The sequence below is a fragment of the Aspergillus melleus genome (genome assembly GCF_016097325.1).
Source record: "Aspergillus melleus strain CBS 546.65 chromosome Unknown contig4, whole genome shotgun sequence".
NCBI lineage: Eukaryota > Fungi > Ascomycota > Eurotiomycetes > Eurotiales > Aspergillaceae > Aspergillus > Aspergillus melleus.
Genome location: NW_025763373.1, coordinates 224,157 through 241,465, shown reverse-complemented (window position 1 = coordinate 241,465; position 17,309 = coordinate 224,157). Strand labels below are relative to the sequence as shown.

General features: G+C 48.4%; 8 protein-coding genes across 8 annotated transcripts; 3 read left to right on the top strand and 5 right to left on the bottom strand.

Annotated features, from left to right (window-relative positions):
* Positions 1 to 70: 70 nt before the first annotated feature.
* Positions 71 to 1,353, bottom strand: LDX57_007014 (uncharacterized protein). Its single transcript, XM_046088736.1, has one exon. The coding sequence runs from the start codon at positions 1,235 to 1,237 to the stop codon at positions 167 to 169; it is 1,071 nt and encodes a 356-aa protein (XP_045944706.1). The 5' UTR covers positions 1,238 to 1,353; the 3' UTR covers positions 71 to 166.
* A 1,649-nt stretch (positions 1,354 to 3,002) lies between these two features.
* Positions 3,003 to 3,887, bottom strand: LDX57_007013 (uncharacterized protein; the record flags this gene model as incomplete). The annotated part of the gene is made up of 1 exon (XM_046088735.1): positions 3,003 to 3,887. One exon carries the CDS (start codon positions 3,885 to 3,887, stop codon positions 3,003 to 3,005), a length of 885 nt encoding a protein of 294 aa, XP_045944705.1.
* Positions 3,888 to 4,909: 1,022 nt separating this feature from the next.
* On the bottom strand, positions 4,910 to 6,919 carry LDX57_007012 (zinc finger MYND domain-containing protein). The gene has a single exon (XM_046088734.1). It carries the CDS (start codon positions 6,045 to 6,047, stop codon positions 4,926 to 4,928), a length of 1,122 nt encoding a protein of 373 aa, XP_045944704.1. The 5' UTR covers positions 6,048 to 6,919; the 3' UTR covers positions 4,910 to 4,925.
* LDX57_007011 (zinc finger MYND domain-containing protein) lies at positions 6,685 to 7,711 on the bottom strand (the record flags this gene model as incomplete). Its single annotated transcript, XM_046088733.1, has 1 exon — positions 6,685 to 7,711. The coding sequence occupies exon 1, from the start codon at positions 7,702 to 7,704 to the stop codon at positions 6,685 to 6,687; it is 1,020 nt and encodes a 339-aa protein (XP_045944703.1). The 5' UTR covers positions 7,705 to 7,711.
* A 752-nt stretch (positions 7,712 to 8,463) lies between these two features.
* LDX57_007010 (cellulase family protein) lies at positions 8,464 to 9,864 on the top strand (the record flags this gene model as incomplete). Its single annotated transcript, XM_046088732.1, has 4 exons — positions 8,464 to 8,874; positions 8,929 to 9,102; positions 9,158 to 9,719; positions 9,770 to 9,864. 4 exons carry the CDS (start codon positions 8,464 to 8,466, stop codon positions 9,862 to 9,864), a joined length of 1,242 nt encoding a protein of 413 aa, XP_045944702.1.
* Positions 9,865 to 11,751: 1,887 nt separating this feature from the next.
* LDX57_007009 (uncharacterized protein) lies at positions 11,752 to 12,324 on the bottom strand (the record flags this gene model as incomplete). Its single annotated transcript, XM_046088731.1, has 1 exon — positions 11,752 to 12,324. One exon carries the CDS (start codon positions 12,322 to 12,324, stop codon positions 11,752 to 11,754), a length of 573 nt encoding a protein of 190 aa, XP_045944701.1.
* A 723-nt stretch (positions 12,325 to 13,047) lies between these two features.
* On the top strand, positions 13,048 to 13,740 carry LDX57_007008 (HAD family hydrolase; the record flags this gene model as incomplete). Its single annotated transcript, XM_046088730.1, has 1 exon — positions 13,048 to 13,740. The coding sequence occupies one exon, from the start codon at positions 13,048 to 13,050 to the stop codon at positions 13,738 to 13,740; it is 693 nt and encodes a 230-aa protein (XP_045944700.1).
* A 959-nt stretch (positions 13,741 to 14,699) lies between these two features.
* LDX57_007007 (uncharacterized protein) lies at positions 14,700 to 16,428 on the top strand (the record flags this gene model as incomplete). The annotated part of the gene is made up of 8 exons (XM_046088729.1): positions 14,700 to 14,833; positions 14,885 to 14,982; positions 15,032 to 15,152; positions 15,202 to 15,589; positions 15,639 to 15,769; positions 15,816 to 16,146; positions 16,202 to 16,307; positions 16,358 to 16,428. 8 exons carry the CDS (start codon positions 14,700 to 14,702, stop codon positions 16,426 to 16,428), a joined length of 1,380 nt encoding a protein of 459 aa, XP_045944699.1.
* Positions 16,429 to 17,309: the final 881 nt, after the last annotated feature.

The window sequence follows — 17,309 nt, the reverse complement described above, 5'->3', positions numbered from 1 at the left end:
GAGATTCTACACGCCGAGAAAGCTACAGAATCTACACTGAAGAGAGAAAGGTAATTATGAAATGACAATGATCTGGAAAACCTAATTTGCTGGGGTACTTGCTGGAATAATTGGAGTGAGTGGAAGAATTGGGAGTTGTAATGAAATGAAAACACGTTCCGTTTACCTATGCTCCTGGAAGAATCTCATCACCGCAGACATATGTATTGGGGGCAAGTTTCGAGATGTACTTCAGAGCCCATGGCCTTTCATGCCAGAAGTCCAACGCGTAATGAGGGCCACATCTGAATGTGGACTGGCAGCCACTGGGAAAGTCGATGTGTTCTGGACAACTATCGCCCCAGCCGGACTTTTTGTACTTGATCACGGAATCCCATACGTTGAATTTCCTTCTCGAAATTGCGGTATACAGTTCCTGGATCTGATCGCGGAGGATCCTGATCTGCTCAGTATGGTCAAGGGAGAGAAACTTGGGGCTGTCCGCAACGGCCGACGTAGTGACAGCAAATGAGACGATGTGGTCAAGGATCTCGCGGGGAACTCTGGATCCGACTGTATCGGTGGCTGTCTCTGCCGCTACCAAATCAAAGAGCATGTCAAGCTTGAGTAGCATTACCAATAGCACAATGTCGACATGGTAGTCAGAGGATATCAGCCATTGGACATCCTCGAATAGATCTGGCGTCTCATCGATTGTTTTCAGCCAATCCTGGAACGTGTATCCGGTCCCAAAGGTGGACAAGACGGATGCAGGAGACTTTGTGGTATGGGTCTTCACGAGATTGTAAAACTCCGCATGCCGACCCAGCCGAAAGTGCAGACATAGTATGTCCATCGCATTTTCAGCATCATTACGATACAAGTGACCGGTCTTCAACATAAGCTCCAATCGTGCTTTCAGTGCTGGCCGAGTGCTCAACTGCTCGATCTCCTGGATCAATAGCATGTGACTTGTGGTGTATTCGAGATTTTCCGAGCGATACCGCCAGCCCTCGTCTTCTGTTGTGTCCAAATCTTGAGGACGTATGACATTCCCATCTTCATCGCGAAGCTGGTATCGCTCGGCCTCCCGACGGATGTCGTCTATTCGGCAGCAGACCCTTTGATGTGCATGCTTATGCTCCTGCATATGCTCTTCGCTACAGTAGGAGACAAGCTGGCAGGTTTCGCATACATAGGGACTAGCGAGTCGATTGCACAGACCGCATCCGTCGATCACTGTGGCGTCAGAGGGCATGGTGGGTATGGTTGTGTCGTATGAAGAAAGATAGGATAAATCTAGAGGCCACCGATGGTACAAAGGCTCCAAGATAGAGAGAGTCCCGTTGGGAAATACTATTTATATTGCCTGCCTTCCTGGAATGAAAGGCGGGAGGATAAACAAAGACGTTAGGCAGCATTTTACCAGGGCGATGTTTACCGCCCTCGGGAGACTCCACTTTCTGCCCCCATCGAGTTATTCTATTTTTATCAAAGAAGGCAGCACAAAAACACAGCCTCCTTTTGTGAATGCGCGACGAACTGAAACACTCTGTTTAGCTGAGAAAAACGCCGCAAAATTCTAAAAGTCACTCCTGTTGACTTGATAAAAGTTCTGAAAGATACACGGACGCCACAAATAGCATTCACCGTCGGCTGGGTTATGGTATGGGCAAGAACTATAAGGCTCCTTCTCCTTGCGCGCCTCTTGAGGGACCAAGGGCCATGTGTTACTATCTCTATGATGAATTATATTAACAAGAAGTGTGACCTGATGCTCCAACCTTCGAATCTGGCCCGATTGATCTCTGCTGTATAGCATCTTTCGATCCTTCCCAATGATAGGAGTGAGTACAATATATTCAAGTACTTGATCAAGGATTTCCGAGGGAACCTTAGGCACAACGCGCTGTGTTGTTTCATGTAGCACTTTTAGCTCGCTTCGTAATTCGGTTTTCATGAACACTACCATCAACAGGATCTCCACGTTAAGTTTGAAAAGCAGTATTTCACCCCAGAAGTTGACATACGCGAATGGATCGCCAGTCTCTTTACCACGAAGCCATTCTTGGACCTCGCGATAATCCATCCGGTGCACACGCAAAGGTGGCAATGGTAACGCGTACCGTTCAGCCAGGTTATAGAATTCAAGAGGTACTAATAACGAGCTACGATTCTTGTAGTTCCTTGTTGTTGACCAAAAGTAACATCTTCATGGGCAAAGGAAGTTGCGCCTGGACATTCATTCGCGCACGCGCAGAGGCTCCTTGAAAATTCGAAAGATTTGCATGCTGCGTGGATCTTTCCACTATGTCTACTGGAATGCGTCGAAAGAAGATCTCTAGTGATATTTCAGCTTCTTGGATAGGGTTCGCACTCTCAACTTCTATTCTCTATGAGGAACCGTTTAACAATTCGATTATATCAACATTACAAGTAGTAAGGAAGAAATATAATTTGCTATTGGGACCGGCTATATTAACCAGCAAACCTTTGCGACGGCTAGAATTAAGATGCACGAGAAAGCACAAGTCTCAGACCCGAGACCAGCGCAGCCACAGTTGATGCAAGTAAGGCAAATAGAACATGGCAATTTGACCCAGTAATTCTCTTCACGGTTACGAGGGCCTGAACCTAGCAATACAAGCCAAGGCGCCTGGGGTCGTCAGCTAAGCCTCTCATGAAACTATCACCTATACAAGGCACATGACGTGAGTTGCCGGGATTAATCGGGGCGTCGTCCGGCGGCCACATCAAGCCCAAACGCATGCAGTAATAATGATGTTGGCCAGAGATGATACATGGCCAGGCAGCCTTGTTATTGTCTTCCATGGCATCATATAAGAACCGAATCTGTTGACAAAGCAGGCCAAGAGAAGGCAAACATACACAGAAAGAACGAATAAAGCGTGAACGGAGCCATGACTTGGAAGCTATCGCTCTGTATAGCTTCATGAATGAACTATGTTTTATTCACCTGTATATCGTTCTAAGTAGCTGGTTATGCCGATATTCCATGAAGATCAGAAAGTTGCTCGAAGATCAATAAAATCGTCGTCACTAACCAAACATGCCGCATCGTGCTTGAAAGCCATTTCAGCAATGTAAGCAAGGGCACCGGGCGATTGCTTCCATGCGTCCTCGATATTAAACCTGGCAATATCCTGGAGATTACAAAAGGTGCACCCAGTATGCCCCATCCGATGATTATGTCGACAACATTCGGGCCGCAGCATCACGCGATGGTCAACCAGGTATGGCCAGATGTATTTACACCGTTGTCGGACCTCCCACCATAGCCTGTCGATTTGAGCTTTGACATGGTAGATTCCGTCTTTGTAGTTGCTCCGTCGTGAGGTACGCGTGTTCGCTAAAATCGGATTGTCATGCAGATGCGACCGTACAAGCTCCAGTAGCTCGAGAGGAAGTCTGTGGCCAATCGAATCTGACACCGCGCCGTCGAATTCATCGAACATTTGCAGTTCTCTGAGCATCCGCAATTTGATAAGGGTTGCGAATAGGAGCACGGTAGTTGGCACGAACGGGCTGTGCAGCAAATCAGTGTCGTTCCACGAATCGCTACTTCTCTCGTTGGTCATTTCTTCGTCACTGAGCCATCCTTTGCTTCTGCAAATGGCAAGCGTATACTGCCGTAGAAAGTCATGGCATTCATCATCCCGATTAGTTCGAATGAGATACGAAGCCACCACACGGGGGCAAGCAAGGTCCAAAGTATCAGGTCGAAGGATTGTATTCCACTTCAAATAGGTTGCACTTTCCTCAAGAGCCTGCCTGGTACGCGCGGCTCTCAAGGCCCGAGCCAGTGCATGTCTGTCTTCCAGACATTTCTCAAACGCCTGGTCTCTGCCCTCCTTCAGGTGGACGGGATCGATCTCTAACACGTTCATTGTGTCAAGGCATTCCGCTTGGCTTGGAGGGAGGGCATTCTTTGCTGCCTCATATTGCTGGCGTGCTTTAATGATCTTCTGGCAGCAGGACCTTTTGTGTGTTTTATGATGTAGCTTTTTATGTGACGGTCCGCAGTAGAAGACTGCTCCACATTCGCAAGGGGAGAGATCTTTAGTTGTATCACATTCAGGACAGCCAGAATGATACTGACCAAACGGTGGAAAGCACATGGTGGCTGCGGTGTAAGCGAGGATGAAGAGCCCGAAGTGGGTGCTGGTTCTGGATATGGGCGTGAAGAGTGGAGGTTGCATCCATTGTCTCAGTATATTTGATCTGGGGATTTATACATTATCGCTACCAATATACCCATACTGGAACCCTCCATTTGCGAAGCGTGAGCAATAAGCAGTCTATGTCCGTTTGCCGGACTCTGTAAGTCACTCAGATATACCGTGAGATTCCTGTAATAAAATCGGTAGGTGTCTTGGAAGCCTGTCGATATCATTCTTTCTCCCTACAATCAATCACCCAGTTAACATGGCCGATTCGGACATCTCAAGTCCTCATCACTTAGATTGCTTCTATTAGTGCAAGCAAGACATACGTTTACATCGTGAGAAAAGCATAATCAATTAATCAAGATTCTATTAGACTGTTAAAGTTTGGTTAATTGAGTATTCGGGTATGAAGGCGCTGAGAAAAGCGCATCCTTGATCCATCTGTAGAGAGATTTCGGTTACGAAGGATGCATATGCATGTGCATATGCTGCTACGCAAATCTGATTGTAACTATCAATTAGGCAACAAAAGAAGAAGATATCATAGGGTTATAGAATAAGCGAGCTAATCAATTTTTATCAACCAACAATATAAATACAATCATTCAGACAGGACCCTCGGATTCCAGAAATGAACAATAGAACCCAGTTGGCAGTATTACCTATCCCAGGTCGGCCACCTTCCTAAATTTCCAACAGTAGAAATTTAGACACAGACGATTTCCGAGCCAAAGTTACTCGTTGCCGGCCATATTCTCCTCAGTCTGACTCGTGCTTCGCCATGGGAATGTCATCCAGCCGGACTTCTTCCCACATATCGGGTTCCACCTTGATTTCGGGGGTCGTCCTCTGACACTCGGCGAGGAAGACTTCACCGAGGAAGCGGTCCACGAGCTGCTCGGCACCGGGAGTCTTCTCAAAAGGTTCACGTAATTGTATACGAATCATAGCGGCTGTTGTGTGAGAGGTCGAGTTCTCCTGAGATTCAAACATGTTAGCAGGGTTGTCCTTGGCCATGAGATAGTCCCAAACCTGGTGATTATACTCATGAACAGCGAAGAACAATATACGGACCTGCTGGATTAGGCGTTCGATAAGGCGCGAACAGCTGGCTTCACTCATGGTGTATCTGTCATCTTCTGCGGTGGCGAGAGCGTTGAAGAACCCGAAATGGGCTTTATCTTTCAACTCCTTTGGCACAATTCGGGTTTTCTTACCGACAATCTGTGGCATATCCTGCAATTGTGCTATCACTCTCAGTTTCAGGATCACAAATGCCACTCGCAGAATCTGCGAACATGGGGTCGCTCGGACCAGCTCAATGTCGCTCAATGCGTTCAGCTTGTTGTAGTCTCTGATGCGGTCTTGAGGCTGTTTATACTTAACCACGAGAACGCCGAGGTATTGCCTCATGAACTTGTAAATTTCTTCATCGGACTTCAGTCGGAACATGAGACCCAACAGAGGCTTCAGACAAGCGTTCACATGTTTGTTGTCCGGAAGCATTATCAGTGCCTTCCTCAGCAACTTGATCCGCTTTTCGGCAGCTTGCCTGCTATGAAGACTTTCCAGAACTCTCGCATAGTTGATTCGAGCCTCGATGTAACTGTTCACATCATATACGTGGTTTCCGAGAATCGTATCATGGTCGATGCTGTCTCCAGATGGGCTTTCCGGAGCAAAAGGTAACTGTGACTTGACCACTTCGTATTTAGTGCGTTCCCTGCAAACGGCACTGCATACTGACATATGGGCAAGAAGGTGAGAAGCCCGATGCTCCTCGTTGCAATAAAAAACAAGTTTGCAACGTTGACAGGGGTAATGGTTGTCCGCGCCAAGGCAGTGAGGGCACCTGCTTTCGAATTGATTTGACTGAGACATAGTAACGGTTATCAAGATGCCAGGTACTCAATCTTTTGAGGAAGGTTTCCTTAGATCCAGATACTGCACGATGCCACTGTGTCGGCCTATTGAATTGCAACAAAAGAGACCTGTCCTTCTAGTCAATTCCTCGGTATTTATATAGCATTTGGCTGTACCAGTAATATTGGGACAGCCCATTACCCCCTTACTCAACCCTTTATCTCCTCATAAAGGACAACAATAACCAAGCCAGGTTCCCGGGCCATACCTAATAGTCATCCCATTTGCAAAGGAATTCGATCAAACAAGGCTATGTATCACACCTCTGGCTGTTGTCTGTTACAGTGGAGTGTCTCGATAGTGGTTTTTCATTCTCGATGTTGGAAGAAGATATGGACTTTCTACAGTTGCTTCATACTGCTCTTCATGGTTTCCGATGGCCCTTTCATTAGAGTGATTAGAGTCAAGACTATCAGACGTAGAGCTCCATAAGGTAGATCTTCAATTATTGCGCCAAATATGGATTCGACCAAACAAAACAAACCTGGCTCCAAACCGGCAGTACATACATGTAATGAAGCCCTCTGGTCCTATCTTGAACAAACTGCTAGGGAGACAGTACTGAGAATCCAGCATGGGTATGTATGCTGCTTCGCTAACTGAGCGCTACCATATCCTCATGATTACGACAAGGCGGCAGCACCATGCGAAGAATCCTCTGAAGATAATCCACCGCACCCGGAGAGCCCCTCCAAGCCAGTTGGCTGTCTCGAATAATTGAGTGCGCCTCATCCTGTTTCATATCAGTATTAATCTCTGTTCCTCCAGGAAGACGATGCTTGAATGGAACTGTGAGCTCTCCGTCCTTGAACATCTCGCCCCACAGATTTCCATTCTCACTGTGAATCTCTTGCACCGAGTGTATGATGTCCTTGTCTAATGCCTGGATCAGTGTATCGTGGTCGTTACTTTCGATAAATCGGCGGTTTTTCCACACCAACGGACTGACCGCGACCTCTTGACGGATTTGGTCCAAGATTTCGGTAGGCACTGCTGATTCAAGGGCTTTCGTGGTCATTCTTAACATTCTCAGGTCCACGGCCACTCTGACTCTCACCAGGATTTTGACGAAGTTGCACCGGGTTTTCATCTTCCAATAATTGCCGGAGATCGTGCTAGTTGTAGAGATCTGGAATTTTGAAATGTCAAGTCCGTCGAGATACTCACGAGCGAGCTCATCGTCCCGGTTGAGGCGTATCAAGAAAGGCGCAATCCGAATGGCTTCACAGGTAGGTTTGTTTCGTGATGGAACATACCAGTTCTTGACGAGGTCCATTTCACTTTCCAGTGCCAGCGTGGTGTGGACAAGTGAAAGACTGCATCGGTAAAACATTTGACTAATCGTGTACTTGAACAGGAAGAGTGAACCAGGGTTTGTCCTTCTGACAAAGGTTTGCCAGTCATCGGTGACATTGGCTTGTCTCATAACACGATCACGCTCCTCTAGATGAGTAGCTCGCGATACACAGATGTCTTCACACTTGCGTCTGTGCTGTGCGTCATGGGCCTCTTGGTGCTCCTGGCTACAGTACAGTACCACCATGCACCCACCCTGACATTGGGTCAGGTTGAATGCTGAGTTGCAATATGCGCAGCCGTTGCGTTCGAGGACCATTATGTGACAGAGAGCTCGAGATCTTGATAGAATCGGTTGGGTATCTATGTATGCCTTCAAGCTGCGGTAGATGTTAGGGGTTTTGTGCGAGCTTGTTCTTCATGTTCAAACGCGGCATGTCCCGATTATCCAAGCCAAACGATCCATTGAGCAACTGCGAAATACCGATATAATGTCTGTTCGATATCTTCCACAGAGACCTCCGCTTTTAGCATTGCGATGCGGAATATTCCAGTTCCTAGTCCAAAATCCTTCATCTCGCTGTTTCCGAACGAACAATCCAGGACTGAAATGTTGCGATCCTCGGGCTCGGAATACCTCCGTACAGACTCTCTATAGAATGCACCTAATATATACCAAGTGTCAAAATTCCATTCTCTCCTTTCTAACTTCTTCTGAGATCTTTCGGCCGGAGACAGCCGGGATCAGCGGCGCTAACCGCGGAGCAGCATCATGCTATGCATTCTGCACTAAACAGGCTAAACGACTAGAAATTGAGAACGACGGCTTTAGCGTTGGCAAGGATCAGCAAGTATGACCTCATCCAAGCTGCTCGTGCATAAACTTACAGCGACTAAACTCTGCACAGTAAAATCCCGAAGCATCCCCGCATCTTCTGCCTGGTGTTCATGCGTGGCCTGTTCTTGCGTTCAGAGAATTTCCTCATGCAATCTCTGTCTTTCGGGATGTATTTAGAGTGGAGGTTATCCCGGCTGGCTTGGTCGGTGGTGACTTGCAGGAAGAGTATCGCATTTCGTCATGTATTTTCTCAATGCTTTGGCCGTTCTGGTCGGCCTGAGTCTTACTCCCCTCGCTGCGTCTATTTCGGACTCGCCCCTTTCAACATCCGGTCGCTGGATCGTTGATTCAGATGGAGCAAACGTCACCTTTGCTGGGGTAAATTGGCCCGGCGCAGCAGATGCGATGCTGCCCGAGGGTCTTCAGTACCAGTCCATCGCGTATATTGTTGGCAAGGTGAAGGAGCTGGGGATGAACTCAATTCGACTGACATTTGCGATCGAAATGATCGATGACATCTATGAACAGGGCGGCGACGTGCCTATCAAAACTTCCCTTATCAACGCTCTTGGTGAGGAGAATGGGACTTCCGTGTATCAGGATATTGTCAGCCACAATGATCAGTTTGGGGAGGATACTACTAGGCTGGATGTATGATAGCTTTGTCATGTATAGAGTCTTCCAGATACTGACTGTTACATATAGGTCTTTGATGCCGTCGCTAAAGAGTGCTACGACCAGGGTGTCTACGTCCACCTTGACAACCACGTCTCCAAGGCCAAGTGGTGTTGTTCCACTGATGATGGAAACTCTTGGTTTGGCGACGAGTTCTTCAACGTGACCAGCTGGCATAGGGGATGGAAGTACATGGCTGATCACGTATGTCGCCGCATGCCCCTGTCGCACATACCGTATCTCACGTAACAATCTACAGGTCAAAGACCTTCCCGCCGTTAAAAGCGTCGGAATGCGCAACGAGTTCCGTCAGCCCGATGATGAATCTACAAGCGAAGAGTATACATGGACTGTCTGGTATAAGAACATGGTTGAGAATGCCAAACAGATCTACGAGGCGAATCCCGATCTCCTGATATTTTTCTCCGGTTTGAACTTCGACACGACCTTGACTCCTATCCCTACTGGGGAGGACCTCGGCGACGGTACTAAGTTCAGTAAGGATGATTTTGCCTTCGCTGATAAGATCGTGCTTGAGCTTCACAACTACGCCAGTGACACTGGGAGCTGTGACAGTTTGAAGTCAAGCCTCTACGGCAGTGGCTACAATGCGTTAGACACGCAGAACTCGAGTATTGTGAATGTTCTGCCGGTGCTATTGACCGAATTTGGATTCTCTCAGGATGACGATTCTTATAACACTGTTTATGCTTCCTGCCTGAAGGAATATTTGCCCGAAGTTCAATCGGGATGGATGGTTTGGGAGCTAGGCGGAAGCTATTACATTCGTGAGGGAGTGCAAGATTTTGATGAATCTTGGGGTGAGTTCTTTTCGGGGGAGACCTAACTCTAGTTACTAACAGCTCCGCAGGGCTTCTTGATCATACCTGGTCTGACTGGAGATCCTCCGATGCGATCAACAAAGGAATGATTCCTATGGTTGAAGCGACTTTGCGAAGTGGGTAGTCGGGCCTGTATTCGATGACGGGGGTTATGCGGACAGCTCTGATGAACTATTTTCATTATTCATTCATGATAGTGCAGTCTCCTGCCTGTTTCCTAGTCTATCTCTCTTTATTCATGCCACATAAGGCGCTTCCAGTCTACAATGCACCATATTTCCGAGGCATGTCATGCGTAATACGTCTTTTCTCTTCCGAGGGAAAGGATACGGACTTCTCTGATTACTTCTTTCCAGCCATGACTGACTCAACCTTCACGTGTAGAACGATCTCCTGTACTTGGGACAAGGACCCACTGACCTGACTGTGGCGAACTACCTTTGATACCATGCAACTTCAAAGGTTAATCCAGTTTCCTTGATAGATCCCTGTTGTGGAACGTCCCGAGTGGTGTTTGGCGGCAATTGCCTGAACCTGCATGGAGCCGAGACATGCTCGACCTGGTTGGCAGATGAAGTGAAGCCCGTCGTACAACTGGGCCCTGGAGGGGAGGATAGGAACGACTGTGTCAATTGGACCGGATCTGCATGCCGTATCCTAAAGTGGTTGAGCAGTCATTCTCTCTGCCAGAAGTATTCGTGGAATCAACGACGTAGGTTTCAATGTCTCGGCTTGCTGCTGCAACTCTATAGCCAATGGACCACGGAGCACCACATATCAGCATCTATATTTAGCAAGATTCTGCCTGTCTAGGCGCTCTCTGGCGGACCACCTCTTTGGCTTCCTCATCCCTGTCGCTCGCCTAATTCAGCCCATCCCTGGGCAAAAGCATCACCGGTCTCGCGGTATTAAACGCATCACCAATATAACCCACCAAGCACTATACCGCGTAACACTCTATACTATCGTTTTCGTTGAAGTTCACGCTGCTTCCTGAATGCCTCCACCACTGGCACGCACCTGGGTCCGGCCTATTTATTTGCCATGGCCTAGGAGAACTAGATCACTTCGCTGGACACTCACTGAATATGACATTACCTAATTATTATAATGACGGGGAGTATTGGCTGAGCTAAAACGCGCATCATGTTAACCAAATTGGTAGCAATTTCAAAGCACCCTACACCTTGTCAGGCATGCTAACCACCAAGCTGCACATCCAGCGTCAACCTTCTCGGTCAGTATTCGAGATCATCCATGTCGAATGCCCGCTCGGCCCAGGAGGTGTTTGACTGAGCTGAAATGAGTGGCGTAGGTTTGCGTTACAGTGCAGCGTTCCTGTGCGATATTATATGTGGGGTGATATACTTCATGGTGAACGGGCCTCCGGCACAATGTAACGTTTCTGTTTGCTCATGATGTGTTGTGTGCGTTTATCGTGGCGATGTCTTGCCTCATGTTGTCAGTTCAAAGAGGTGGGCTGATTTGGATCGCGAGGGCAGGCTTGGGGACAGGTTTAGTGGATGGGATGGGTTGGATGGATATGTTTGATGGTTTATTCGAGAGGAGACATTTTCGTGGTTCATATCTCTAGACAGCATTTTCTACGATGGGCGATCAGTTTAGATACTATCGCTTCAGGAGGCTACATTCTAGGCTGGATAATGGGGGTTAGAATGAGACATTTAGTTCATCATGAGCTCATCAGATTTCCGGGGAACGTGTCTGTGTGGCGTTCTTGTCAGACAGACTAATCTTCGTCTCTCCCAGAACAGGTGAAGAGTCGTTATATCCTAGTGAATCACACAGTAGTTGCCTGTACGACCATATGCAAAACGGAAAGATCATTGCATAAAATTGAGATTACCTGTTCTTCCTACTTCAATTTGACCAATCGTAGCCTCGCAACACACTCCACTAAGCGTGAAGTACCAAATTCTACTCGATAGCAATTTTCCTGATCCTCCTCCATCCTTCCCTCAATCATAGCACCTCAACCCCAGAACGTTACTCAATGGCTAACATGCAAGATCGCCGCATTCCCCGAGTCCTTTGACCAAATCTCAAATCGTCCATCATCGGTGCCAATGTAGACTGAAAACCTGCCTTGGTCGTCCGCCCGGAGACACGCAGGCGTGACGTCCAGCGCTGGGGGGTTGCCATACTCTGGCACATTGAAAGTGGCGAAGACAGGTCCGCACACCGGTGCTGTCTCACCCGTCACGGTGCCTTCGTCCCAGTCGGGGGAGCTGGCCGCGGCGACGGTGATGTTGACCGGGTCCCGGGAAGGGCGGGTGAATGCCGGGAATTGCACGGTGCACTTTATGATGGACGAGGGCAGGACGGGGATTTTGAAGCCCACGAGGGTGCGGGTGAAGTTATGTGCGTCCGCTTTGGCCTCGAGGGTCTCGTGGAAGCCGAGGGTGCATTTCAAACAGTTTTGCTCGGGGCAGGCTGGGCAGCCTGCAGTGGAGCGAAGGATCGTGGAGTCTTTGACGGCGGGTCGGTCGGTGGTTGCGGCGAGAGCGGTTATGATGCTGCTCGCCAGGGCTAGTGCCGACAGCAAGTGCAAGGCAAAGTGCATTTTGTGAAGTGAGGTGAACGTTGAATGAAACTATCCGAAGTCAACGCAAAGGGGAGGTTGAGATTGAATGAAGTAAGGGATAGACAAGTTTTGCTGGGCTGTTTTATACCCAGTAGTGGCAAGAGTGTGGTCTGCTGTATACACCACAGACAGTGTCTGGATCATAATACTACCTTGAGGGATGCTCATCTGGCTTGTCTGATGGCAACCGAACTGATTGGAAGGGTTTCTTGCGTCTTTACGAGCTGGTTGCCTCTCCATATTTAGAACGGCGAGCCTGACGGCAAGGCCCAACGACAGGTCAAATCGGCCACACATGCGCTGACCGCTGCTGCGTTGGCCTGATTGATGCTAAGTATAGCATTGCCGGACCATGAGCTTTTTGTCCTGGGGAAAATGTTCGTCAGATGTTACACGGAGTGTGATTCAGGGCACACAAGCCATGAATGGCATGTGCCGGTCCATTTTGAATTGACCAGATGATGTTTCGGTGTAGGCAGATATGTTGACAAGTTAGTTAACACCTTCATCCTGCCGATACAAGCAATATCAATCTATTCGGTGATCGAGAAGGATCTGCGATTAGCGCCAGAATTGGTCGGCTAAGGTCTAAGGATCAGCCGCGTTTCCACAAATCGGGATGGCTGACGAGTGAGTCACTGGTGAATTGTTCTCTCACTCCTCAGTACTCAACCCTCAATTCCATCAGAATCCACATTGACCATGTACAAACTCGTTATCTTCGATTTCGACGGCACGATCTTCGATACCTACGATGCTATCGAGCACTCCGTTCTCCTGACATTCAGCACTCTCCTCCCCGGGTTCACCGCGCCTCTTGATCAAGTGCGTCGACTTGTTTCCACGGGCGCTCCTCCCGGAAACACGTTCCGAAGTCTTCATCCCGACCCAAATATCTTTGACGAGGATCATTGGGTCAAGACATATCGCGAACTGTACGCTGCCCACGGCCAACAGCGCGCCAAACCATTCCCCGGTGCCGAGCTGGTGCTTCGCTCTTTGCGCGCTCGCGACATTCCCATTGTTATCATCAGCAATAAGGGCGTGGAAGCTTTGAAGTCGGCTTTGACCAAGACTGGCTTGTTGGGATACTTTCCCGAGCCCTTCATCTTGGGCGATGGCATTCCCGGGGTTACGCGGAAGCCCGATCCTTCCAGCTTCACGGACGTGATGTTGCCGAGGTTGAAGGAACTTTATGGGGAGAGAGGGGGCGAGGTTCTCATGGTCGGCGACACCCGGACTGATATTCAATTCGCGCGCAATATCGGAGCAAAGGTTTCCTGGTGTCGATATGGGCAGGGTGACAGCGAAGAGTGTGGTCGCTTAAACCCCGACTTTACCATCGATTCGGTGATTGATCTGCTGGGCATTGTGGGTGTTCCAAAGATAGAGTGATTCCGACCGGTTGCATTATCTTGGTGATTGTTCCTCTAAATCATTTCACTGGTCGTTTTATATAATCCCAAATGGTATCTTCATTCATTCCACGAGGCCTTTTTGCGTGACATTATCGATCTGCGGACAAACCACTGTCCTGGCGACACCTCATTGCTGGGTCTGTCGCATTGTGCGGTCACCTTGCATCATGCGGGGAACAGATGCAAGGAATCACAGGCTATTGCATCTTTGACCAGTGGGTGACGAAAGATCGTGTCGAAGCTGAATAGAGAGCTGGCTCAGCCGCACTGACGAGGGGATTTTGATGCACATCCACGCAGATCCCCTCGGATCAAGTCCCTCTTTGACCCAACATGGCACGAGGAAATTGACATTTCCCCTGATTGATTAAAGAGATCGCCATGATATGCTGGCGGACAGACTATCTTAGTGCGAATCCTGAGGCTAGTCAATTGGCGTATCATCAGAATCCCAGCTGACGTGATAACCTTGCAAAGTAAGGAATGCTCGGCAGGGCAGTACCCTGACTCACTCTCTGGCCCTGGATGAGAGGGGTTACTATTGGACCTACAAAGAAAATTGATATATCCACCAATTGCCCTGGTTTTCATCTACTCAAGCCTCCAGGTTGTGGGTTATAGTGCGATATGCCTGCGGACGAAGAATCTCCTCTCCTCCAGGACCCGACCGGAGAAAGATCGATTGTCCAGGAGCGACAGATCAAACAGAGTGAATATGCCAACCAACTTGTTGTTTATGGCTCATTCATCGGTAAGCATCTCGAGGCAGGTTCAATGCAGCCCTAATGTTGCATCAGGTATCTTTGTTGCCGCAGCGGATGATTCTCTGGTTCTTTCAACATGGAGCACCATATCCTCCCAGTTTCAACGCCTGTCCGAGGGTTCATGGTTGGTTGTTGCGTATAATTTCGGTTTCTGCGTCTCACTTCCTATGGTATGGCCTCTGATGGTGCGTTGTTGCCCACAGCACTGAGTCCTCGCGGTCAGTATGGCACCCTGAGTAGCATGTACGGTCGGAAAAATGTGCTTCTCGGCGCTTATGCACTTTTTGCCGTGGGATGTCTAGCATGGTTTGTCTACTCGTGCTCCAGTATCTCGAGTGTTTACTCACCTTCGTTTAGTGGTCTTAGTGGCTCGTTGGAACAGTTGGTTCTCGCCAGGGTCTTAGCGGGGATCAGTGGTGGAGGAATGATCTCGCTGGTTTCCATCATTATCACAGGTACGTCAGGCATTCTCTGTCAAGGTGTATTCGAACTCATCCCTAGCAGACTTGATTCCCGCCGGCGACGTAGCTCTTTTCCGAAGCTATGCAAATGTTGTCAGTGTCCTTGGCAGAAGTCTCGGTGCGCCGTTGGGAGGACTTCTGATACAGACTATCGGATGGCGATGGTGAGTGCGCCCTGGTCACATCGTAAGTGTTCATTGCTCAGAAAATCAGGTCTTTCCTTGGTCAGCTTCCTCTAGTTATTATCTGCGGCTTAGTGTCGATCCATGGCCTTCCACCCTCGTTGAATAATCGCGAAGTCGAAGAAGACCATCGGAATGCTCCTCCCACCAAGCTGTCGGAGGTCGACTTTGGGGGTCTTTTCTTTCTTGCTCTAGCCACTGTCATTTTGCTTTTCATTCTTCAGAATGCAAGTGTCACGACAGGGGACCATAGTCACTTGATAACATTGCTGGTGCCGTCCCTGGTCGGGGCTGTGACAATATTCATCTTGGTTGAAGCGTTCTGGGCTCGAAGGCCGCTCATTCCGCTTAATCTTATGATAAGATCGTTGGGAGGTTATTCCGTGGGACAGGTGTTGATGAACGCTGCTCGTATGGCGGTGGGTCTGCACTTTCTTGGAATGAATGTCTACTGACTATCGGTCACAGCTTGTGAGCAACCTCGTCCCCTATTTCATTCGGGTTGATCACGCTAGCAACGTCTTCGTTTCGTCCACGTATGTCATCAGCTCCGTGGGGATATCCATCGGAGGTGTTGTAGCCGGCGCCATCATCAAGAGGTACTGTCATCCCGGTGCCACGCGACATGGCTGACATTTCATGCAGAACGAAGCGTTATAAGAGCATGACAGTCACTGCCGGCATCATCGCCATCGCGGTGTATCTCCTCATCTTTGCACGCTGGCGCGATGGCTGCTCCATCCCCGAGATATTCTACTTATTCCCCAACGGCATTGTTGCCGGTGTTTTGTTCTCCACCCAATTCATCGGAATGTCGTTCGGCGCGCCGAAAGGGTGTCTGGAGACCTGCATCACGACCTATTATCTGTTCCAGCAGCTGGGGTTGATCATCGGTCCTGCGTCAGGGGCGGCGGTCGTTCAACGAGTATTCGGGAGTCGTCTCTCACAGAACCTAGAAGGCCTCCTAGAGAAACAGGTATTATTGTGCAGCTTATATAGTGGGTCCTTTGACATCTAATCGTTGGTTTTAGTTCATCGGTCGGATCCTCGACGACGCAAGATTCGCCGAGACGTTGTCGGGCTCCGTGCAGCGGGTTGTTCGCTCGAGCTACCTTTACGCTTTTCAATTTGTGCCACGTAAGTGAGGCGTTTTTCTTCGGGTAGAGGGTGCTAATGAAGCTGGTCAGTCATTTCTGCAGCGTGCTCGATGGTTATGTTGCCCATCATCATATGGCAGAAGGAGGAGAGGATCGAGTAAATTCATGGTCGGCAAGCATTACGGAACTCGGTCACTTTCTTGGGTAGACACCGCGAAGGACATAGACCCCTCGGCTAGAACTGATGTAGCATGCTGTTTGGTATGGAAAAAGTAGCTGCAGGTCAACTGCACGGAGCGCTAGGAGGATGAACAAATATATATCGACAGGTGCCAGCAGGACAGATGAAGATTAGAATTGTGATTCGTGTATCTAGGAATTGTATATTTGCCAAGATCCCTTGATGAATTTCAAGAGTTCTTGATGAATTTAGTTAATGTCCAGTCTTGTTGACGATGAGAGTAGTGTAGCAAGACTCGACAAACGAGGCCTGCCAATTCTCACCGCCCCCGTTTCTGGAGAATTGCCTGTTCGGGTAGGGGCGAAGCACTTGCTGCCTACCGTACTTGATCACCTGACGCACGCCCCCACCTGACGCACGAATTTTACCTCAGCATCCATATAGAAATGAAGCTCTACAACCACACACATTCAATATTATATAGAGATTTTTAGAAGATTGAATAAATGCATTATAATAAAGCTATCTACAGCATTTTTTATTGTCGAAAGCGTTCAAAGAGACGGATCTGCTTATTGCGACGATTCAGCGTTGGAAGGATCTTATCAACAACCTCAGATTCTATAGCAATTCTATCATTTGATTTCTTTGCTTTTGGAGTTGCAGAAACCTTATTCTTGTCTATTTAAACAATATTAAAATCATTTTAAAACTGTATATCAACTTGCTTAACGAGCTAATCATTTCGCTTTTTCTGCTTTTTTGTTTCTACCTCAAGGAATTTCGTCTCTCGATTTAAAGCGCGAATTCGCTTATATTCTTCAATCAAAAGCTTTTGATCTTCCTTCTTTCGTTGCTTAT

Coding starts and splice junctions, on each gene's coding strand:
- LDX57_007014 (XM_046088736.1), bottom strand. CDS start 1,237: ATGCCCTCTGACGCCACAGTGATCGACGGATGCGGTCTGTGCAATCGA.
- LDX57_007012 (XM_046088734.1), bottom strand. CDS start 6,047: ATGTCTCAGTCAAATCAATTCGAAAGCAGGTGCCCTCACTGCCTTGGC.